Raw genomic sequence first — 24,765 nt, 5'->3', positions numbered from 1 at the left:
AATTTCCACTTGCATATCACAAGGAATTACATGTCTTACAATTTCATATTATTTAGCTAATGTTAAAGCTACAATCAGCATCTTTCCTCCATGAGGTAATGAGTATATTGTTGCTTTCACCCTGTTCCTTTTAAGTTGGTCAAGTTCCACTCCAACACTTGTCACTGTAGAGTGAAGCTAAGGCAATGTCCACAGTAATCTGGGTAAATTTTAAACAGACTGCTTTGGACTTCCATTCACAGTAAACTGGAATTTCCCCCCAAAAAATGTAAGTTTCCACGAATGCTTTCAACGGTATGAAAATTTGAGGTTGCCAGTCTTGTTGTTGTAGTGGAGGCAGGAAAACAGAGCTTTTTTGAAAACGCTGACATAGGATTTTCAGGTTATCTACATCATAGTCTAGTTTTGAGCATGCACAGGTGTGTATGCCAGTGCATTCTCAATGGGGGACTAAAAGCACTTTGGGGGACAGTGGTCTTTTGATCTGGAAATGCTACGAAAATGTTAGTCAGGACTGAACACAATAATGGTCAACTTACCTTGCTTAGTGTGGATGTGATCTAAGTGGTATCTGTAAAGTTAAAAAAAAAAAAAAAAAAAAAAAAAAACCTAATGTTGACAGAACAGCAAATTCAAGAAACAAGAGCTCTGTGCTTCTGAGAGGAAATGGTGAAAAGTCCCCCAGTGATTTCAGTGCCCGTCATCTTCTCTCCAACGTCAATTCGGCTGTGTCAGCAGCTAAAACGTCCATCTACATTGTTGAGATCCGCTCATCTGTCCCCAACCCCAGCAGACTGTTGACCTACTTCTCCATCCTTCCCTCCCCTCTTTCCTCTTTGCTGATGACTTTGTCACCTACTTTACCAAGAACATGAAAGACATCAGCTGTCCCTTCCACTTTCCCAACACCAACAATTACATTACTTACTTCAGACCTGCCTCCCAAGCCCCAGCCTCTGGGCTTACTTTCTTTAACTCCTCTCCACCCAGAACATGTCCTCACACTTGTCAGGTCCGACTGAGCCGCTATCTGCCATCTCGATCCTGTCCCTTCCTCCATTCATCAGACCTTCTGCACTGACTTCTGGCCTTTCCTCACTAAGCTTACCATTTCCTATGTGTCCTCTGGATCTGTTCCTGTTGCTCTTAAGTCAAGCCTCTACTCAAGAAAGCTTCCCTCAACCCCACAGCTGTCCATGACCACAGACTAGTATCTTTGCTGTCCTTTCTGTTCAAAGCCCTTGATCAAGCCTTTGATGTCTCCGGGCTGTCACAGAGGCTCTACACACTGCCAGGGATTCATCTCTTTCCTCCATCCTTGTTCTTTTTTTCTGCCTTCTTTTAACAGAGTTGACTACCAATCCCTCCTCTGTATTCTCTCTGAGCTTGGTATTAGAGGATCTGCACACTTCCTGCTTGGACCGTCACTCATACTACGTCTCCTGGTGAGGATCTCTGTCCAACACCCTGAACACGTTTTCCCTCTCCCAAATCCATTGAACATGTGATTCCCTCTCTTGGTTTCTCCCACCACTGCTATGCTTACAATGCTCAACTCTACCAGTCTTTCCCCTCTTCACAAACACAAACTGACAAGCGCATCCCTGCATGCCTTAAAGACATAAGTTCTTGGATGGTATCGCACCACCTGAGCACAGTCTTGACAAGACAGAGTGACTCATTGACCGAGGAAAATACTTTCCTCACATGACCTCTCCATCACTGTGAAGAACCCCACCATGGTGCTCTCTCTGACTGCCAAGAACCTTGGGGTGATCCTGGACAACCAGCTGTCCTATGTTGACAATATCGCTGCATCTGTTCGATAATGTATAACATATCCTATTTGATGTTTTGTTATTTTTATAGAAAGAAAAGTTGCATATTGTAGTTGTAATTAGTTTTCAAAATCCTCTTATTTGTATAAATGAAAGTCTCTGCCTCACTGTAAATATTAATTTAGCAATTAGATTTATTTAGTTCCTAACAGTTGCTTATTTTATAAAATGCCGTTTCATGAAGATTGAGCTATTTCTACATCATTTCTTCTTTTCACTACAATCAAGTGACTGTTTTCCTCCCACAGTTTTGCTCAGCACGACACTATTCTGTCAACGAGGTCATCAGCAATGCCAGTCCTTAATGTGAACAATTTTTGTTTCATCTGATTTGGACAGTGTAGATGTTTTCAAATGATTGTGCAGCTGTGTGTTGCAGGTTGAACGAGGCCCCGGTGAAAGGCTTTGAGAAGGACGTAGGCTCCAAGACCACCATGCGCATCACCTATCCAGAGGGCGCCATCCAGAAGACAGAGCGCTATGAGAGCCAGTCCCTGTTTGTCCTCTCAGCCTTCAAAGCTCTGGACCTCAGGTGGCTCCAGCACATGGTGTTCAGCCAAAGTCTGGTAAGACAGCCAAAACCATCGCAGCATAAAAACCATACAATCCATTTTGACAAAATTGAATACTATTTCTGGGGTTGCATTCTCATAGAGGTTTGTTCAAAATTTGGTTCTCTTTGCCACAATGTTAACTTTAAAAGGTGACTTGTTGCTTTCAATTTAGACAGTCAGGCAGAGTGTTCGTAGACTGCAAACAGGTAAATGTTTCTACAGTTTCCTAAATTATTGTGCACTTAACATGACTGACTGACTGACAAACAAAACATTGACAAGAAGGTTAGTTTGAAACTTCTTGTCAGTTTTTAACCAACTTTTTGAACTAACCTCGTTGCTGTTTGATGTATTTAAAGAAATGCTTTGGATCCTTCGATTCCAGCCAGACTGCAAAACATTAGATGTGCCTGAGCAAAACCCACAAGATACACTGCCTGTGCTATTGACTGCTTTCTCAAACTGTCAGTAGGTAGTGCTGGCCTAAATTGATTCAACCATAGCTTCATAGTCCATCTCATGAACTGCAAAGCTAAGATTAACATTCCAGTTTGTAATCTATTAATGAGACAGGGTTACCTGACTTGTCTGAATGGACCTAGTGATTCAGCTGTGGTTAACCAGCAGATGGCAGTGGGAAGTTAGGGTACAAAGACAGTACATGATAAGCCATTTGCACCTGTTTGGCGTGTTTGTAAGATGCATGCTGCTCTAAGTTTGGTGAAGAACTGGACAAGTTATTAGGATTATATTACTTCAGTTTATTGCGCTACAAACCTGTTATAATGCATTTACTATATATTTCTGTAAATGCCTGATTGGAAAAAGGAGTGGCTTCTCCTTCTACATAAGCAGATTTAATGAATGCAGGATCTTTGTTTGCAGCGTGAATCCATTAATTGATATGAAGACTATGAATGAATAGTGCTGAATGAACAAAAGCTTGTAGTGGCTGACAAATTGCAGCTGATCAGAGTTTTGAGTTTATGCATCCACAGCAAGAAAAACAGTGGGAACTGTAGTTACTCTAGATCTTTTTTTTTATTAGAACATATTAGATCTTATTAGATCTCCTTTTTCCTCTTAACATGGGAGACTCAGTGGGTAACAGAAGATGTGACATAGGTTTTTCATGGATAAGGAGGAAGGTGGAAGAAGACTCCTTGGAACACACAAATCCTCTCTCAGAGGCCATACGGCTAATGTTCAGTGTGATAATTGATGTGCTTTTACACACTCTGACTGAATGAGCCAAAAGGGCAAATGCTCCATGTTTAAATTCAGCTGCACCATGCAAAACAGCTGTGGAAATATGCTGGCAAAAAATCAACAGAAATTTGTTTGGAAACCTATAAAATTCACATAAGAGGAGAATCCCCTTTAAGCTGGGCTAATCATTTTGTTAAAAAAAAAAAAAATGCGGTCAAAAATCATGGCTACACCTGTCTCTGATGACTCAATATAAGCAAGTTTGATTGTTTTGATGGCAAATGATGATTTTAAGTATGTTATTAAAAGCTGAAGTACTGTAAATATGCAGAGTTTTTGTATGCACTCTTAAATGTGTGGTGAGGAAGGAGCAAGAGGAATCTGAATTTGCCCAGAGGTATGTTCAGGGCTGTTCACAACAATCTCAAATATGTTTGAATTTAGCTGAGGGAAATTTTGGCTCATTCAGTTATTGATATCACCCAGACATGTTGTACCACCGTTCTATGTGGATTGTTTGGTTTAACCGAGAGATAAGAGATTAGGAAAGGAGAGCACTGACTGAGAGAACCAGTCAAGGGCAGATGCTCCATACCAGTTCCTCTGGATTTAATTAGAGTACTATGATCAATCATACAGTCCGTGATTTGGGCTTCCATTGTGCACATGTGCAGCCCCTTGCAGCTTCACAAGACAAAGTAAAAAACAACAGACAAAACTCACTGGTACTGGCTGAACAACATTTTTATCACTAGATGAGGTCAGCTCATCTAGTAATGTCAGTCCTCTTCCCAATCATCATATCTGATTGTTAGAAAACATGCGTCCCTGTGGGAGTAATAGTTTTAAAAGCAAAGTAACCCATACACTGTTTTTCAGTGATTCCCAGATGCTCTGACAATTCTTGCACTTTTTGGGTCGATGAACAGTATGTAACTCATAAATTAGATGCTTGTAATGTGATTGGAACACACTTATCTTTATAATAATAATAAAGATAGTAATAGAGTAAAATTCATGTGGTCCTGAGGTAAAAAAAATTACTGATCACGACCCCACACCACCACTTCACCACTTTCCCCAGCACAGTGTTTACAAAACAAGCACAAAAGTAAGTAGTAAGTATTGATGAGGGAGCGCAGTTCCATCTTTCATCTCAGATTCTCTTGTCGATGTTGTGATGTTCAGTGCATTCCAGGAGTTATTTTGAGATTTGTTGTTGCTCTGTGGTATATCCACTTTCCTTCCATCCTGCCATGCTTACTTTTACCTCAGCTAGCAATTTCCTACATTTCCTAGAATGCATTTTGACCATGAATGTGCTTTCAATCAAAGATGGGGGTAGGGGTATATACTATAAATGGCTCAGTAGTGTGATCATTGGACTGTGGCTTATATGTCTAGGTGAAGAGAGTAACAGAGATAGTGCTCACAGAGAGCACTGCACTAGTGTCCTTAAACCCAAGGACATGCCACATTCACTGAGGTTTTAACACAGTAACTCTACCCATAGAAATACAGTCACGCTGACCAATAAAAACAATAAAAATTGTCTGTGACTATGTTTACAGCATTTTGAGACATGCCAATTAGTTGACAAGCGCTCTAGGCCAATCAGGATAGGAAGCAGAGGGAGAGTTTTCAGAGTCGGAGAAAACAAATTAGACACAAACAAGCCTTAACATGAGGTGGTTTGGTTACACTGCAGATGTGGCATCAGGACTAGGGCTGACAGACAAGTAGTGACATATGAAGTGTTGCTCATTTAGGGGAAAATCCGTCATGCCTGTATGAATATAACAACAACCACTTGCTTGATAATGCACAGTCTTCCGCTAATTAGGCCTCGGCGGTGATTACAGGCCTCAAGGTCAATGCAGCATTCCAGGGTTGCCTGCTCAAGCCTCAGATATGCCCATGACTTTCCTGAGAACGAGCTATGAGTCTACACATTATGACTGTGCACGCCTGAGTGGCAGTACAACACATTCCTGCAGCCAGAGTCACAACATACCTGCTCTCTACACCCTTGCCATTCCTCCTGCCTGGCAGCAGAGCGACCAGGGTCAGATGCTCATAGATCTCCAGGTAGATATGAATAGAAGGATAAAAGCAAGCAGTGGCTGTGACAGCTTGGCAGTTTTTACATTCAGATGATCTCAGTGGACTTGAGAGATTGTTTCTCACCCTCCAGGATCAACAGGGTGAAGGGTATGGTAGAGAATATGTATGTGGTTTATTTTTACAAGGACAGATAAATGAAGATATAAAAAGAGGTGTGTTGAGGTGCCACAGAACAAATCAATTCCAAAAATTAAAAAATAAAACTGGCACATACCCTTCTCTTAATTAAAGACGCTTCTCTTAATTTTTTTCATAGAAAAGAGTGTAGCTGTCTTTTTTTGTTTCACAAGGATCCAGACTTGTGAGTGGCAACCTGTCCAGACTCTCTCCTTCAGTTCTGTCTAGTGCATGCTGGGAAAGAACATTAACTCATTTAGAACTGAAATATCTCAGCTCTCAAAATCTTATATTACATCTTCTTTCTGTACAAAGAAATGGTATTGGATCTTCAAAATCACTTATGGTAATAGTTACAGAGGTGTTCATCCACTTCACTTGACACTTGAATGGCCTTTTCACTGACCGCCAAAATTCATTTGCTTTATTTAAATTTCTTTAACCAATCTTTATCCGAGTAAGTCAGTTGAGAGCAAATTCTCATTCACAATAACAGCCTGACCAACAGGCCAAACACAACAGAAACTGTAAAAACAACAACAACAGCAACAAACTAGAAGCCACCATAGATGTGCGGGATAACATTAAACACGAGTTCGCAGTATTTCTAGTGTTACAGTAACTGGGTAAAGAAAGTAAATGACTCACATTTATAAATGAATGAATGAAAGGATGGCTCTGTGAATCCAGGATGTCCCAGGCATTTTGCCTGTTTATTTTAAAGAGGTACATGGACAGACCCAAAGCAGCTTATAAATAAAACTTTTGATGCCAGTGGGTCAAATTTTGTCTTTTATCACAGGAGAGGTAATTTATTGGGCAACAGGAGAGAAAACATAAGCACACAGCTGCAATACAAAGTAAGCAATAAAAGTAGTGAACAATTAAAGTAGTAGACAATACATAGGTATTGGTTTATAAAATGCTGACAATTTTTCAAGTTGTGAAATTTGGATGTATAAGAAAAATGTTTATAATTAATTTTTTGTGTTTCTTTTAAAAAAACTAAATGATTAAAAGAAATAAGTAATAATAAGCAATAAAAGAAAACATCAGGATGATGAACAGTAACTGCTGGCACGTCTAGAGTGGACTGCTGGAGGAAAGTTGAAGATAGTGTAATTTTATTCTCAGATTTGGCCTCATGTTCTCCTGGGCTGCAGTGTTGGAAATATGGCAACATATATTGTTTCAGTCACTCTTGGGAATGTTATATGAAAGAATTTCAGCACTCTTAATATGACAGTAAAACACATTTATTGCTAAAAATACTGTATAGTCTAATAATGAAAACTGCCTGCTATTTAATAGAAGCCCTCACTATAGCCAGCATGGGCAGATGGCCAGAAAATGCGACATGTTTATTATTTTGTTGATCTTGTGGTCATTATGTAAAGCAAAGTGGTTCTGTTGTGTGAATAGCCCCTCTACAGTCTGTTAATTCAGTAATTTTGCCTTGTTCTTTGTGCTACTTGTTACTTTTATTTAAATGCACTGTAAATGTCAGATTTGTATTGACTGAAGTTTTACAAAAAAAGACTATTTAGATAAATTTATACCATCTTCTAGGAATGGTAATGCCGTTCTTTACAGATCTGATTCTGCAGCTGTCTACTGTATACATTTGGGTCAGATAGCCTGAACATAACCTGCTCCAGAGCCCGTCAGCCATGCAGCCAAAGCTACTGTGGTGATCTGCCCCACTTAAAAATTAAATTAACCTGACTTACCCCATAACCCAGCTTCATATAGCGTCATGCCCCTCAGGAGAGCTGTGCTCTCAGTTGTCAATCAGCTATGTGCTCTCTGCCACTGGCTGGGCAGGTAGGGGAAGGCAGAGAACTGCATTGATCGTCTTGTTATCCTTCAGACTCTGAGGATATCAATTGACTATTCATGCATTCATGTAACCATGACGAAGGCTGTTGCAGCCAAAACATGTTGGGTTTTAAAATTCAAGCTCTGCCCGTTGTTCTCCAATAGCAGCTGAAAAGTTTTCATTCATTTTCTTCTTTATCATTAATGTATCTTGGAGAAGCTGCAAGGTCATGCCAGACTTTTTGCCTTTTGCAACTTGGCAGTATCGTACATTTGGTACTGAGAGTCTTTGGACTTGTAGCAGGCATGCCTTACCAACTTCCAAGCACCAGAGTGGTGGGGGTTTGGGCATGCACGTATGAAGCTTCAGCTCTGATGCACATCAGAAAGCAGCCGTCGCTCTAAGGGCCGAGCAGGAAGCCGGGGCCTCACCTGGCCTGTCAGGAGGTGGTGGATATCACTGGGGTGGTCCAAGCTCTGGATCAGCTTTCACTTCCAGTGACAGCTGGCATCAGAGACACTGAGGAGTCAGCCAGCCATAGCAACTATGTTGCTGCATCCCTGGCCTGCTTTATTTTGTGTTTTACAAAGACCTGCAGACTCAGTGTGGCCTGCATCTCTCCTCTATGGTCGTCCTTTGTACTTATCAGTACAAAGCAGCATTGATGGACTCTGTTTGCACATCGCATGTGTCATTAGCTGCCCATGCTGACGACGTGAAGCAGGTACAGCTGTAACATTTGGCAGGTCGGCTGAACAATAACGGTGTTACAAGACTTTGAAGATCATGAGACTCATTCACTTGATGAGAGATCAAGTTTCTTCTCCCAGCACAGGGGTGTCGCTAACATACCCGTTGGTTCACACACACAAACACACACACACACACACACACACACACACACACAGACTTGTCACTGATTATGAATGAGTGAGAGTGTTGGCTGGCAGGAGACTGATGGCACTAAGATAAGGAGAGTGGCAAGGCTGAGACTTAGAGCTGGCATTGTGCTGAAAGGACACAAATGACACAGAGAATGTGCTACAGGCTAATGATTCCCCTCAGACAAGGAGTCTCCCACAGTTGGCATCAACTAACGGATGTGATTCAGGGCTCAAAAAATATCCCTCCTACACAGTCACCATTCGGCATACTGAAGCATTTCATTGTCACATAAATATGTAATATCCTCTTTACAGTAACACGGATAAGCTCCTTTCCCAATGATTGCAAATAAAAATGTGATGTCAGGAATATGTGTTTATTTTCTGCAATAATGGAACATGTATACTCTTTATTTACTATTGTTTTTTTGTGTTTTCCTTCAACTTTTTGGTTTTAATATTCTGATTTTTCTGTTACTTCATGATGCAGGAATAATGTAGATCAGTTTGTACAGATGCATACAGCTTATCCAAAACAGGATCCTAAAGCTACAGTAGGCACAATGTGCACACTGCTGAGCAGTAGCAAGAAATAGCAGGAAAAATTTTGGACTTAAACAAAAATTCTTCAAAGTCATGAGGTATGCAATCTGATAGTGGTGAATCCAGTTTTCTGTGAATGAATTTTTATGTGAATTTTGATTCATCCTGACCTGCACTGAGAAGATTCCCACCGCTTATTACAAGTGAATCCTTGAGTTCATGTGTACAATCTATGGCATCTCAGTCAGTGGAGATGTGACATTACTGAAGCCTAAATTTGTTATTTAGGCGAATAAGAAGGGGTTGGCCTGAATTAGTATAGAAAAACCTTGTCTTCTGCAGCTTTGACCTGCATGTAAGCTATTATCTAAAAAACTGTAAGCATGTAAACACATTCATTCAGTGCAGCGATGATACAATGGATGTAAGAAGTGCTTGTCATCCAATCTTCTCCCCTTTGTGCAGATGGGTTTCCCACAGACTGTTGTATTAACCCAGTGCTGTCAGAGGTGAGGCGTCCGGTTGCCATCTCAGTTATAGGAGCAAAATGGTCTCTGTCAGACCGGATTACCAGCTGGGCTTTCAGTTAGGAGCTCGCACCTCACATGGAGCACGGTGACAGCGCTATGCTAGTTAGCTAATAGCTCATACCAGCGCTGTTTGGTTTCTCGCTGACCCGTGCTCCAGCATACCTGAGCGCTGTGAGCATCTCAGCGGCAGGTATCCCAGTAACTGCTCATACAGTGCCATCAGGATTGCTGGCTGCTGGTAATTAGCCTAATGGCCCCTGGTATATTGATACAGGGGCTTCCTTTCCTGGCTGGCTTTGTTTGCTCCTCTTGTTTTTCATCAGTGTTTTTAATGCTGTTGACCTCTCCCCTCCATGCCTCATCTCAGGGTATTGCTTTCACTGCGCTGTTAAAGCACCATCATATTTTCCACTCACCTCCACTTTGCATCCCACCATTACCTCTCAAGTTCATGGGCTTGTATCTTGTCGGTAACTGGCCAAACCGCTTGTGCTCAATGCAAGAAACATGCTTGATAGGTCACTCCACTTCAGCTTAAAGTAGGTGTTGTGAGAGGCTTTGAGTACATTTATATATTGGTCTGCAGCTATAATATTTTGACCTATAAAAGGTTATTAATACAAAAAAAATGCATTTTTCACTACTATGGCATTGCTTTTCATAACTCCACCACAGTAAAACTTAGTTATTTGTCCTTGTATCTGCATGTGATTATGGTTCTCAGATAGCATAATGTTTTCATTAGTTCAGACCATTAGCTTCATGTAAGAGCAAGATGGTCATTTTGTGCCTCATTACATCACATCTGGTTTTGATATTGCAAGTCCCTCGCACTTTAACACTTCATTATCAGCAGGAAACCTAAGTGGCAATAATCTCCAGAAAGGGGCTTTGTTGTAGGAGTTTGACCACCTGGCTTCATTACAAAAGCCTCTGTGGAAATAAATATAATCTCTTATATTAATCTAATTTTGCAGGTCCATGTAGACGACAAAGCAGCAAACTGTTAAAGGGCTGACAAAGCCTTACACCGCACATTTCTGTTAACGGTAAACCTGTTACCATATGGGACACGGCAAAGAAAAAAAAAACATCATTTATCCTTGTACTGATAGAGTTGCTTGTGCTTCATTGTGCTTTGTACTTGGCTTGTACTAAACAGAGCCCATATAAAGACCATTTATACATGTAAAATTTTCAGGGCTCCCTATTTTCATGTGATTAGGCTCCTTGTATGTGTGTATAGTGTTGGGGCAGCTACACCTATCTATTACTTGCAAGGTAGTGAAACGTTTTTGTATTGTTTTTGTTTGGAAAATGTGTCCTCGGCTTACACTTTTCCCTCACTTTGATGTTATAACAGAGAGAAAGTTTATAGCTAAGTACCAGAGAAATGGGTCATGTTTGGGTAAGTCCTTGACACTGAAACAAATCTGCTCAAAGCGACTGGTCATACTTTATGGTCACTTTTTATTCCGGCTATCAAAGCCACACCTGACTTATTTGCACAGGTGACTTCCATTAAATTTACTGACAAGCTGTTCTACATCAGCTCTCACTTGACCAGGCTTGGCTTGAGGAACACTGTTGATAATTATGAGGCAGAACACAAGAGATGTTGACGTGCTTTGGCTGAACTTACTTACTTTCTTAATCTTCTTTGTTCCCCGTGGAACGTAAGGCTGTGACTATCTACTTCCATCTGGTCCTGTCCTGTTATGCCGCACCTCAGGTTAGGGTTGCCATTTTCATTACTGAGATCACAATTCTCCGCCAGGCTGTTTTAGGCCTCATGTGTTCCCTCTTTCCAGGTGGAGTCTGTCTCATGGCTACTTTAGGACTGCGGTCCTCGTCCATTCTGAGGACATTTCTGAGCCACTGGAGCCATCGTTGTTTAATTTCCACCACCACGTTGCGATAGTTTTTGTTTTTGTACAGGTTCCCATTGGAGATCTTTTCTGGCCAAAAGATCCGAGATATCTTCCAAAGGCATCCATTGTGGAATGCATTGATCTTTCTCGTGTCACTTTCAAGCACTCACCGACACACTGAGTCGTACAGCAGAACTCATATAACATTGCTGTTATACAGTCAGATCTTGTTTTTTACGCTGTACTTCTTTGACATCTAGAAGGTTTGAAGGCTTGCAAATGCACTACAAGCTCTCCTGCACCTTATACAGATTTCTTTGCTGCAGTGATACTTGGAGGAACTCCATAGCATTGCAGGATCTGCTACACGGTGTCATGGTGTAAGCTGTCAGGAACTTTCCGGAGATTGGAGAAGATGGTGTGTAATCAATTGTTCCTCTCCAGGCAAGACTCTGCAGACAATATGATGCCTCGCCAGTTGTTGCAGTTTGGTAGTTTGCATTTCTGTGGAATTTTGGCAATCAGACCTTCAGTCATCAGGAATGACACGTCTGCCCCAGATGTTTCTGAGCACGTCTGCGAGAGCCTTGTCTGAGGTGTTGAGGTCAGCCTTCAGCATTTCAGTATGAATGGGGTCAGTGCCCACAGCTTTCCCATTCTTTGTTGCTTTAATGGCACTCTTGACTTCTGTTTCAGTCGGGGGGCTGGTGTTGATGTCAAGTGTGTTATCTGCCGGTGTAGGGTTAGCAGGATGTTCTGGTTCAGGGCCGTTGAGGACTTTACGAAAGTGCAGCACCCATCTAGTTACCTGTTCACTCTCTGTTTCTACCATCCTTGTCCTTTACAGGAGCAGACTGGCTGATGTTCTTCCCCCATAGTTTTTTTTTGGAGAGTGTGTACACAGCACTCGTTTTGCCTCTTGCAGCTGCTTGTCTGCTTTACAAGCTAGCATCTCAACAAAGGCCCTTTTGTTATTCCTTTGCTGAACTGCTTGGTTGTTATTCAATTCACTTCAATTTACAGTGGATTAAGTTTCAGAAATTAAGGTATTAAGTACTCACTCTAATTTGCATTGATTAGAAACAACACAGTATGGTATGTAAGGTATAAAAGGACTAAAAAAGTTTAAGTCTTCACAGCCTCTCCAGTGCCTGTTGTTCAGCAGACCTGGCCTCTTTTGAAAAGTGTAATGGTCTCATAAAGGAAGGACTCTTGACAATAGTAGATCTTGACAGGTGGGATAAAGAGAACAGAGCTGTTTCTCATTGACCCTTCTCTTTCAAGTCTGGTTGCAGGAATGACGGGACAGGATGGATCAATCAGTGCTTTCAGACGATAGAAACCTCAGTTTTCTACCTTCATTTATAAACCTGTGAAACTGCTAGTATTTTATCCAACATGTACATCATGCATATGTACATCTAATATCGTAAAAACATTGGGAAATATCTCCATCTCCCAGAATAAACATTCTAAGGGGTTTTCTGATTTGCCAGGTATGACAGTCACATTAACATCACTCTGTCACTTCCTCACTGTTCACTTCTCAGCGCAGCACTGAGGGTTTCTGGAAGTCGGTGGCCAAGCATGTCCCCAGAGAGCCCGGCGACATGCGAATCCTGAACCCCTACTTCATCCAGGAAGCATCCTTCAAGCTGATTGGCCTGCCTCACAACAACGGCCAGATGGGCAGAGGGGTGAGAGAGCTGTTGTCTGACTCCCTAACAGCCAGAGTTGAATTACAGCTGAAAAAAAAGCAGCAGGAACAGTGAGGCGTTTCACACATAGCAGTGAGTTAATTGCTGTGACTGGAGCCCCAGTAGCTGGACTCCCCTGTCTGTCTGTTTGCATCAGGAAAGGTCTGTCATAACACACAGCAGAACCTCCAGGCATCCAAGCACCTACACACACACACAGAAATGAGTCAGAAGACAAACAGTGTTACCATTTGGCTGGTTAAAGTAGGACCAGGACTCCGGTCTCAGGAGGGTAAGACTCCGCCGAGAGATGAAATCAAAGCCCATGAAGAAATGTTGCCGCTCTATAAGTGTGTTTTCATGTACACACATGTTCTGAGTCACAGGTCATGTCTTGGTTAAGCTCTTTTTTGTATAAACTATTCAGATTTATCTTCAAATGCCAATCATACATATTTCCCTCCCCAGAAATACAGAGTAATTGATTATACAGGTAACAGACTCTGGAAATGGGCAGTGTGTAAATGCATTAGCAACTGGCTTGTATCAGTGTATCCCAGCTATGAAATCTGTGATTCTTTTAAGGACACTGGGACACACAAAAACAATATTTATATATGACCATTGTCAGTAAGTGATGAAACTACAAGCACAGTCAGGCTGTTGTGTAAATAGAAAATATAGCTTCTTAGCTTGTGAATGGCTCGACACTGGAATTCTAACCAATGTATCGGATGAGAAACAATTATCATGTGTGAGTGTTTTTTATTTCTTTAGCTGAATAAATGCATCATGCCTCCTACTCTGGCACAGAACTGCATGTTTCTGCCATGTTTTGTTCACAGTTTGGTTCTGCTGGTCGAACATCCAGAAACATTGGAGGTGATTGTCACTGGTTGTGTTTAAAAGGATACTGACAAGCTTAAATCTCCACAGTCTCCTCACATGTTAACAGCTCCACACCCGGTCAGTGTTCAGTCTGAAACAAATGGGTGCCGTCTACATACACACTAGTAGATTGAGTGTAGTGCAGTACTTGTTTAATGAAAACCGCACATTTACACATTTTATGTTTGTGCAACTGCAAATTGCCTTAGCTATAAGACTGAAACAAATCCATCACCTTTGCACCCTAAAAACTTTGAACCCTTAAGCTTATAGGATGCAACACACTCTGCCTCTCTTTCTGTCTCACTTACTGGTGACGATGGTACGATTTGTACCAGCGTACCAGCCATTCTGAATGACCAGACTCCTTGAGAAAAGACTTCACTTTTTTTCGAGGATCTTACATGCGCTACTACCATAATTTGGGGTAGTTCTTGTTGCAAAGTGTTGGTGCACTGGCACAAAGACGTTTAAGCAGCCTTCCACTCATTGCCCGTTACTCTGATGTGGTCATGTTGGCGGTGTGGTGTGCAGCCCTGCCTGTGCAAACCTTCAGTGAATCTGGACTTCAGTATCTGCAGCGAGTGCCTTAGGAATGAAACGCTGTTGCTTGGCGAGACATGGGAGTGTTAGAGGCAGGATGGCGGTGAGGTTGTGGAGGTGAAATGGTGCCAGCAGGATTAGCGCTGTCACTCACAGGCCTCCACTGAGAAGCCTTTCACCATTAACCTGCTGGCAACATCACAGCTGCTGTCAGTCTGTCAGAGTAGGGCTGTAGGCCTTCAGCACAGCAGATAAACCTCACAACACCTAGAGACACACAACTGATTGGAAATTCAGCCACCTCTGACAGAAATAGAGATAGAAAGCTACCTTTCATACTTCATCTGTGCTTTCCTGTCACCTTGATTTTACTTGTAATTATAGCTAGTGCCAGAATGAAAACACCAGAATGTGGTGCTAAGCTGCATTATTTATCCTAATTTTGTCAACATCTTTCAAACTCTTTGTCTAACTTTTAGTTCTCTGTGATTCAGCTGGAGCACATAGTTTCCTCCTTGACTCACTTAACCTTGTCTGTCTGTTCAGAATATCCCAACCCTGGGGGCAGTTGCCATAACGATGGCCCTCCATAACTGTGATGAAGTAGCCGTGGCTGGATTTGGCTACAACATGAGCACCCCCCATGCACCCCTGCACTACTATGAGAAGATCAGGATGTCAGCCATCAAAGAGGTAACTAACGATTTGATTAGAGGAGGCGTACTGTAGATGCAAAGAAAAGCAGGTACAGTGTGAAATCATAGCAGATTTTAAAACTGATGAGCAAACTCTGGCCTCAGCACCAAAATAACCTCCAGCCTCTCACTGCTACCAAAAATCACACATAAATACAAAGTTTGCTTGTGAGCACATTTGGTACATGGGCTCGCAGGTATTAAAATATTCTTCATAGCCTCATTTGGAAGTAATGGAACAAGTGATGTGCAATAAATGCTGTCAGTCACCATGATAACCATGAAATTAAAGGATATTTTACCCATAATACTAAATTTTTAAATCAAGTTCTCACTGTATGCTGCCATAAATCCCTGACCGATAAAGTTTTACCTCCCAGCCTTCATGGTAAACTTCCAAAAACACTTGCTATGTGTTATCCAATTGAAGAAAATTGGACCAGACCACTAAAAAAACGCCATCAAAACTTACTGGAGATGTGTTGTTTTTTCTTAATTGGTGTCAGATTTGTTAGCCATGACAAAATAAAAGCAAATACTGAATTATGTTTTTTACATTATGATTTTCTTATTAAGCAGAGGATAGAGGATCTTGAAACAATAATTACATTTATACTTTTAATTTTGGTAATGCAAGTAGTACTGGAAACCAACTTAAACACTATAGATGGAAACCAATTCAGCATACAAAAAAATCACATTGCAATCGCAAGACTAATGTTCTACCTATTAAACATCCCAGTTGCCAACAGATAAAATAAAAGCAGAGACAGCAACTACAACATCACCAAAAGACTTCTGCTCTTTCAGCTTTAAATAATTTTGCAGTGAGTTCCATAAAGAGGCAGCAGAGTACATGAAGGCACCTCTGCTTAATTCAGCTCAGACCCTTGGGAACGACGATAAAAACAAATCCTGTGACCGTAAACTGGGACAACCTTTTAGAGTCATAAGAGCTCACGTAATCAGGAAGCCGAAGCAGTGCCCCATGATACACAGTGTTCAAGGTCAAAGACACTGAGGTGGAGTGGAATACAAAACATTGCCATAGAAGTTGGCATAAATGTTTTGGTTACCACCTTTTAACTGCAAAAGCATAATTTATCCCCAAACTGAAACCCCAATTTCAGCTTTAACTTGTTGCCCCAGTGTTCAGTAGGTGCCTCAAAGGAAAGCCAGTCATCATAAAATTCAAAAATATAAAATTAAAAAATACTCAGCAATTTTTTAATTACTTTGCCATCCATAGTAAGAAAAGGGTGCAGATTTTCATCTTTTTTCCATGAAACACAAAACTTTAAAGGGGCATAAAATATCTTGTATGCTAAAGATGCCAAATGCACTGATCACAGCACAACAGGAAATGAGCACATCATCAGCATACACGTGATTAGCATTTCACACATATTGCCCTAGGTTATTGAATGAATGTTGTATTAGAAAGGGACAGATAGAAAGTTCTGGGCAGTTCCTGTTCCATATCAAATGGAGTGCACTCTTTGCGTTAATAATGGTGGTGATCAACAGCAAAAAATTTTCAGTTAGACCCCGGACAGCCTAATTAGAGCCAAGCGTTTTTAAATATGAAGGGAACAAGTGGTAATAGATAATATTAGACAGCAAAGCTAGAAATTAGGTGTACGAATTGGACATTTTTGGCCGTAAAATTTGACATCAGTTAGTCTGACAAATTACTTTGGCACACAGCAGCCCTGCACAAGCACAGGTGAAGCCTGTTGTTTTTAATGAAGGATGCGATGCTCTCTTGTAATCAGCTGCCAACCTGAAAGCGGTGTGAACCACATTGATTTTACATAATAACACCAGGTTTTGCACTCCAGTTTCAGCTAAATTGAATTTTAACATATCGATGCGCTGACCTCAACAAGGCACACCCAATGGCATGTTTGAATTCACAGGAAGCAGAAACATTAGGTGTGGAGGAGAAGCTCATAGCTCCTGTGTCTGAATACCTGGAGTTATATAACTCCAAACTAAAAATGTACCGTGGCGTGTTGAAAAAAACGTCAGCATGGCTGAAAAATATCGAAGAGGATGGGCATACCAGGTTGGAAGATGTGTTGTGTTTACATATTTTACATATTTTACATTTTGAGTCAAGCAGAAAGCAAAAAGCTAAATGTCAAGAGTATATTGACCTGTCTGCGGTGGACTGTTTACTTAACGAGTGTTGAAATTGCTTTATTTTTTTTGTTACGTAATGCTCTTAGCTCGCTGTGGCTGCACGATGCCACAATTGTGCTTCTGGTGTGAAAACTCCAACTGAACAGCTCGTCTTCAGTCTATTCTTTCTATTTTATATTGAACTTAAAGAAATTAATATAGCCAGTGAAATACCGACTGTTGTGATCAGAGTTATTGTGTTATTTTTAACATTATTGTGTGATTATTGAAATTCGCACTATTGTGGTCATGACAGAGGGTATAATTAGCTGTTGACCTGACTTTAGAAAGGATCGGGCAGACCTGAGACAGTCGTAGCTTTGAGTTTCCACAGTTTGTTGATGAGTCATCCACTCCGTCCACAGGTCAGCTGATTGTGTGCCCCAGTATTTCCTGCTCTCTTTACCCCTAACGGAAGATACACCCACACAGAATTCACAGCCTGTGTTAGCATTCCAACCAAGCTGTTCACCAGCATCCTTTTTGTTTAGTTTTCCACGTTTACGCTGCACTGGAAGAGTTTACTGTGACCTTTCTCTCATTTAATATGCCTCTTAGGAATCTGGGAGGAAGCGCCCGAGCATGCTGACTTGTGTGATGGGATGTGTACTAAATCTCAAGTGTAGCAGAGTCCGTTGGTGCTATTTTTGAGAGTGGCACAATCACAGGCGCTACGTCCAGTGTCTAAACTGCTTCTCATTCCTCTGCTTAAGTACACAGTATTCTGCCTGCTCATAAATCACTCTCAGCCCGGCGACACTGAGGCAGAGTGTTGCTCCATCGCTGACATGCGATCCCCCTCATCACTTCGCCACAAACTACCTCCGACTTGTGTTTCAGTTCAAAGAGCCACTGAGCTGTCACTGTCCCACCGTCTGTTATGCCTGATTGAGTTAACGTAATAAATTCACTTATTTCACTTTCACCCCCATGGATGGATTTTTTTTTTTTTTTTGTGATGGTATGTGGCAGTTTTCTGCTATTGGGGCCAGTTTCTTGAAAACCCTTGTTTAAAGGACCATACATGTTTTGTGTAATATCTACAAAATGTATGTACTTAAAGTTCCTGCTGATCTTATCCCAGGTATTTAAGAACTCCAGTATCGTTTTTCCTCCCTTTTATTGAGCCATTGGTTTGAGAGACTTCAAAATTTCTTCACACCAGTATTCCATCGCCATAATAATGTCCTCCATATTAGTTTTCCTCAAAGCAGCAGCACTGTTGTGTTTTGATTACTTGAAATTGGAGCGGGGTGATTTTTAAGATGATTTTTTGGCATCGCTGCTTTATTTGATAGTGATAGTAGAGAGAGACAGGAACAGCAGAGTAGAGAGAGGTGATGACATGCAGCAAAGGGCTTGGCTCTGGAATGAACCCAGGCTGCTGCAATAAGGACTGAGTCTTAATGTGTGGTACGTGCTCTACCAGGTGAGCGCACCTGTTGTTTATGAATGTTGACTTTGTTGGCCACAACAGCAGAACATTATAAGGAGCAACAAAACTTCATATGTGGAAAATCATGGGATTTTAATTATATGCTGTGAAATCTTTACTGCCCCCTGCATGATTTGCAAAATGGTTTGTTGCAAAGTAAAATTTGGCAAACTTGCAATAAACGGGCCAAACATTCAAAATCACTGGTATTGTCTTTTAAAAAGGGATACACAGATAAATGCACATTGATGTAAGAAGCTGCTGTTGGCCTACACTAAGGCAGGACTTAATTCAAGACATTTTTTTTTTTTAATCTAGCAACATTGTTCTCCTCTGTGAACTCTTATAACCCCGGGCCCTGGAGATGACCTATCCTGAATCCGTGCTTTTTCTCTTGATGTGGCCCACTGCAGAACCACCTCCCTTAGACACTTGCTGTCTTAATCACTTACAGGTGGAACATTTTTAATGGTCCATGAGACATCTCTGTGTAATTTGATAGTATGCACTGGAGAATGACAGCAAGTACATAAGACAGGAGATGATATACAGCACAGCTCATGAGTCATAAAGTTCCAACTTACATGATGATGAGGAAATGGTATGCACCTGGTATGTAGTAGCTTGTAGTTGTAGCTGTGCAGCCAATCTGTGCAGCTGATCACATTTCCCCAATAACACAATCCTAATGAGACTGTTAAACCCAATGAGGCACAACTCAACAAATATTGTGTTTGTTATTATGAAAAGCAAGTGTCCAAAATGCTGCATTCTCGGAGCAGATTATGGATGATTAGAGTTAGAAGGGACTGATTGGAAGAAGCTTTTCTAATCTGGGTCCAGAGGATTGGTGGGTGCACAGGGAAGCCCAGAGTGGAGAGGAAAGAGGGCATACATGCCTTCTCTCTCTATCATTCCTTATTTATCTTGCTTCCTACCATTCTTTCTTTCTCTCTGTTCTCATCTCTCTCTTCCTCCTTTTTTTTCTAGTCAGTCTACTCTCCCTGCAGGCTCTGAACAAGAAACAACTGAGTTACTGTAAATGCTCTTCTCAGAGTACAGCAGATAATTATCCTCTTGAAAGCCGAACGTTTGTGTCAGTTATACGGGGTGGTGTTTGAAGGCGGAAATCCACCCTAAAATCACAATTTGAAGGGAGGCGTTACTACTCACTCAGAAGTTCTCAAATTCGTTCATGATTGAACATTTGAGTGCTCCAACCCACTGCATGATGTCCCTGTGAATCACAAATGTCCAAATCACTCACCAGCTACTCATAGATCCACTTTGACCTTGTGTATTCAGCGATCATAATGCAATATAAAGGGGGGGTGAGGGGTCTCTGTCTTTGTCACCCCCTCTATTTTGGGACATTTGAGAGCACAAAGTCTTCCAGCTTGATGGGCTGCTGACTGGGCGCCACTTTTATCTCACCAGTGTGCCACTTGCCCTCAGCTTGTTGAAAGTGTAATTTTGGACTAAAAGGTGAGAGATGTGGAAAACCACATTTTGAGTGTACTGTATGCTATCTACACCGAGCTGCCTACCATTTCTGTTTTCTGTCTCTCTCTCCGGCAGTCGTGGACTCATAACATATCTAAAGAGAAGGAGTTCCTGCTCAAGCTTGTGAAGGCTGGCGTCATTCAGGACCTGACCGGCGGTATCTGCAGTGCAGGATGCTGAGACAGCGTTGTCACGTCTTTTCCTGCTGCACTCTGCTCATCTTGGCCTGCACCAGCACTTGATGGACTTGAAGAGACAAAAACAAGGGTCAGGAGGCCAAATCCCTCAGCAGAGAGCAGTGCTGGCACTTCTCATCCATGATGGACGAAGCAGACGGCTTGGTTCTCTCTGCCTGTATATAAGTTTATCTTTACAAGAACAGACACAGCCCGGCGACATATTGCAAGCAATTGCCTGTTGAGTTGTAAGTACAGTATTCAGCTAATGGGCTGGTTTGCAGTACCCGCCCTTGTTACAGGTTCATGCACATTTACATCGTTGTTACGCGTCCTTGCTCAGGGGTATGTCGGTAGTATTGGTGATCAAACCGGCAACTCTTGGACTAGGCAGTGTGCCTGATCACCCTGCTCCTCTGATATCTGATGCAGACTAATAAATCAAGAGAAGTGGGTTAAGATACTAGATGTAAATGTTGACTGTGCCAAGAATACCTCCAGAAGAAGTGTCCTTCTGTTTATGTATTTGAATGTAATCACCATCAAACAAACACTTCTTTTCACACGTGTTTATTGTACAGCATGTACTGTGTTAAACTAGGCGGACACTAAAGCTGGGCAATAGGAATATATCAGGAATCAGCAGTGAGCTGAATTCATTGCTGATTTTCCTTTTTTTTTTTAACTCCTTTTTTTGCTGATTTAAAGATGCTCAGGGTTTCCCATCTGTGTATTGTATTAAACTGTGGCACCCTACCAAAGTTTAGTTTCGACCACCACAGTGTAAGCCTAATTTTATCAAGAAAACAAAGTATTACATTTACAGTGTTTCCCAAAAATGAGCTCATCTGTGGCGCAGCACCAAAATATTTGCGTTATTGCATAGTATTGATCTAAATTAATCTCTATCTCTCACGTTATGTTCTCTGTTACAAGAGACAATGGATCTGTTCTCAGCTACGGAGATGAAACTTAAAATTCTGCAGTTTGCTTCAAACTTAAAAACGTGTTTGTAAGCAGTAACTCAATAATTTGTGACCCAGAATATCAAATACATCAACAGCCGCAGACAGATGGGGTCACTGTGGCTGATAGGACAGTTTCAACATATCGCCCAGCTCTACTGAGTGAGACTGTGTGTGTGTGTGTGTGTGTGTGTGTGTGTGTGTGTGTGTGTGTGTGTGTGTGTGTGTGTGTGTGTGTGTGTTATTGGAAACCTTGTTAGCCATTGTGGCCAACTGGCCGCGCGAGACTAATCCAGGTAGCAGTGGCACTTCCTGCTCGCTGCTGCTGGAGAGTTCACAGCAGGGCTGGTTTCTGGCTTTAACGTCTCACACCCTGCGTCCCTAAAGATGTTTTAAATTCATTTCAATCACCTTTCTCAATGCCAAAAATGGCAGCCGAGCGCTTCTTAATATAACTGATGTGTTTTTTATTGAACTACCAAAGTTTTTTTTTTTTTTTTTTTTTTTAGTCAGTTGAGCCCTGCATCACATTTCAGTCAGCCCTGCTAAAGGCTGGAATCTCAGGCCTGCAGCCATCACTCATATTCAGCTGTATTATTAAGATCAATTGAAAATACCTGAGCTTCATGATTTTAATACATTTTATTTACCAGGAATAACTGTATGGTGTAGTTTGTGTGACGTTTGGGGTTGGATGTGTTGCTTAATGCATGTACACATTTTCTGCTCATGCAGCTTTTGTTGGTGGCCTTGATGCTGTTCAAATGATCAAGCCAAAGTATTCATGTATTCTTGTATTTATTGTAGACCATGCTCAAGATCACAGACTGTCAGATTAATAACGACAAATAAAGCTGTTGATCATGCTGTATTGTTAACATGTCTGTTATTTAATGAGTTGTGTGAAAAAGTGATGATGACCTAAAAAAGTCTTTTCCTTCCAAGACTCAAAGAAATATATTTATATCTTTTCCGGGGCTTTCTCAGATTTAAATTTTGGTTTAAGTTGCATAAATATATATATATATGTGTGTGTGTGTATATATATATATATATATATATATATATATATATATATATATATATATATATATAATTTTTTTTTTTTTTTTTTTTTTTTTTTGAAGAGAAGCGATGGCTGCATATGTGGCCCCAATACTTTTTATTGTCCCACATGATCAAAGATCAGTGAAGGGACTCTGGAACTGGTTCCATCCTTCCATCCATCACACACAATTTCTGAGCGTCTGCTTTCCTGTTTTGGATGAAACTTGGGGGAATGATGGATTTTGACACTGTGGTTCAACATTTTGAATATACACCTGACTGGCCCACCACAGCACCCCCACTGGGCACTTCACACTCAGTGGACTCTATCTCACACCTGGCACAAAGCGGTGTCAAGCACAACACAAGTGTCTTTTCTAGTTTCCAACCGGTGCAATTGTCATTTTGCCGTCCAGCGCCCAAGTTGTGTAAATACCAAAGTCTCTTGTGTCCATCTGAGCGCCCATGGGCATGTTGCTCTTAAAATGAGCTGTGGTCAGCTGCATTGTCGCTGCATTGCTATCTTGAGAAAGTTGAAAACTGTTGCAATTGACCAAAACAAAACAGGCCTGAAGTCAGGGTTAGGTGCACGAGCAGATCCGTCTCCTCTGCAGAGAAGCCTTCCTTCTTACCTGGAGAATCCTCCATTAGAACAGCAACCCACCAAGGTGTGACACACCTGGCTTTTAAAGGGGACGGGAGACGGTGCTCTGATTGGTTTACTGCGTGTTACGCCCAAAACACAGCCAGGATTAATGAAGAGACTCAGGACAAGCCTTTAGAACGAGACGCCTGGCGTAACGACCCTTTGTTCTACTGTCAAAATAGCAAACGTGGACTTGAACACATGCTTAAGCCCTTACGCCATGTTCTCCAGACTGTGTGCTTAGATAAAATAAAATAATAAATGAATAAATAATAAAATAGAGCCCAATATCCAGGTTAAATATTATTATGTGTTTTTACATTGTTAACCAGCATCCACAACATGAAACTGATTGTCCCATCACAGCGCCACCAACAGGCTAAAAAGTCCCCAAGACACCACAAATCATACATACTAAAATAAAACCAAACAAAAAACAGTTGCACATCAGGGTCACTTGCATCAGCTGTGGGGGGCAACATGGTCAGCCTTGACTCCTTGAGGTCATTCTAGATCCATGAGCAAATACCTCAATCGTAATTATAAGTGAATTTAGATTTTCACCAGCTTACAATCAGTGTTTCCACAGATCTCGAGCCAGAAGTCCTGTGGTTATCAGATCCTCTCTGCTGTGGTAACATTCTCTTCAAAATATGTGGAGTCTGCTTCCTGCTTTTCAAGAAGAATCCAGCGGCGGTTAGATAATTCTGAGTGGATGGAAGTAAACATGATGTTCTGATGACTCATCATTGTGTGCCGTGCTTTGGCAGGATATTAGTTTAGCAAAGAGAGGGAAGTTTACGGGTCGTTTGTGTCACAGCGAGCAAAGATGATCACTTCCCATATTATGGAGGAAAAACTAAAATGTCTTCAGATCATTCTGTTGGCATCCCTTTAATAATATACCGTAAATTTAAGAAATTTACAGTATATTGTAAAAATTACTGCTGTCATAGTATAGCTTTAACTTAAATTGTAGATCACAGAGCTTGGGTGAAGTGTGCTGTAGATTTCATGTTCTGTATGTCGCTGTAAATTCGACAAGGTAGATTACAGATGTAGCCAGAAAAACTGCTGCAGAGCTATGAGGGCTTGCATCGCCTGTAGCAAAAACACCTCAATCATTTGATTTGCAAGTTAGGTCAGGTTAACACGCTGTTGTGACAGGGTCGTCCTGAAATCCCTGCCGATCTCAAAGGATTTCCGCTCATGTAGAATGACATTCAACATCAACAAAATAAATTGTGGAAAAGTGTTTGGAAAAGCTATTTTTTCAAAACTTGCAGTGCTTAGAGCTTCTTCAGGTTAATCTGAAACTCAACAACAGAAGTAATGAATTGCATTTTGTTTTATTTTCACTGATGACTTTGTACCGAAAGTTCAGTCAGGTAGACAGTGAGTCGGTTTCTCAGACAGGGATTAAGCCCAGTCATAGACAAACATTCCTATTTAAACTGCAATAATTCCTAATCACGTTCTGGATCATGGATTGAAATA

General features: G+C 41.3%; 1 protein-coding gene across 1 annotated transcript in view; it reads left to right on the top strand.

Annotated features, from left to right (window-relative positions):
• Positions 1 to 21,770, top strand: part of st3gal3a (ST3 beta-galactoside alpha-2,3-sialyltransferase 3a) — a 51,035-nt gene extending 29,265 nt beyond the window's left edge. Inside the window, exons 8-11 of the mRNA XM_030050321.1 lie at positions 2,218 to 2,404; positions 13,040 to 13,186; positions 15,164 to 15,310; positions 20,510 to 21,770. Coding sequence (XP_029906181.1) covers positions 2,218 to 2,404; positions 13,040 to 13,186; positions 15,164 to 15,310; positions 20,510 to 20,614 — 586 coding nt within the window. The 3' untranslated portion in view covers positions 20,615 to 21,770. The remainder of the gene's footprint in view (positions 1 to 2,217; positions 2,405 to 13,039; positions 13,187 to 15,163; positions 15,311 to 20,509) is intronic.
• The last annotated feature ends 2,995 nt before the right edge of the window (positions 21,771 to 24,765 follow it).

Source organism: Myripristis murdjan, chromosome 4 (genome assembly GCF_902150065.1).
Source record: "Myripristis murdjan chromosome 4, fMyrMur1.1, whole genome shotgun sequence".
NCBI classification, from domain to species: domain Eukaryota; kingdom Metazoa; phylum Chordata; class Actinopteri; order Holocentriformes; family Holocentridae; genus Myripristis; species Myripristis murdjan.
The sequence above is the reverse complement of the archived record's forward strand: the minus strand, read 5'-3'. Positions and strand labels throughout refer to the sequence as shown.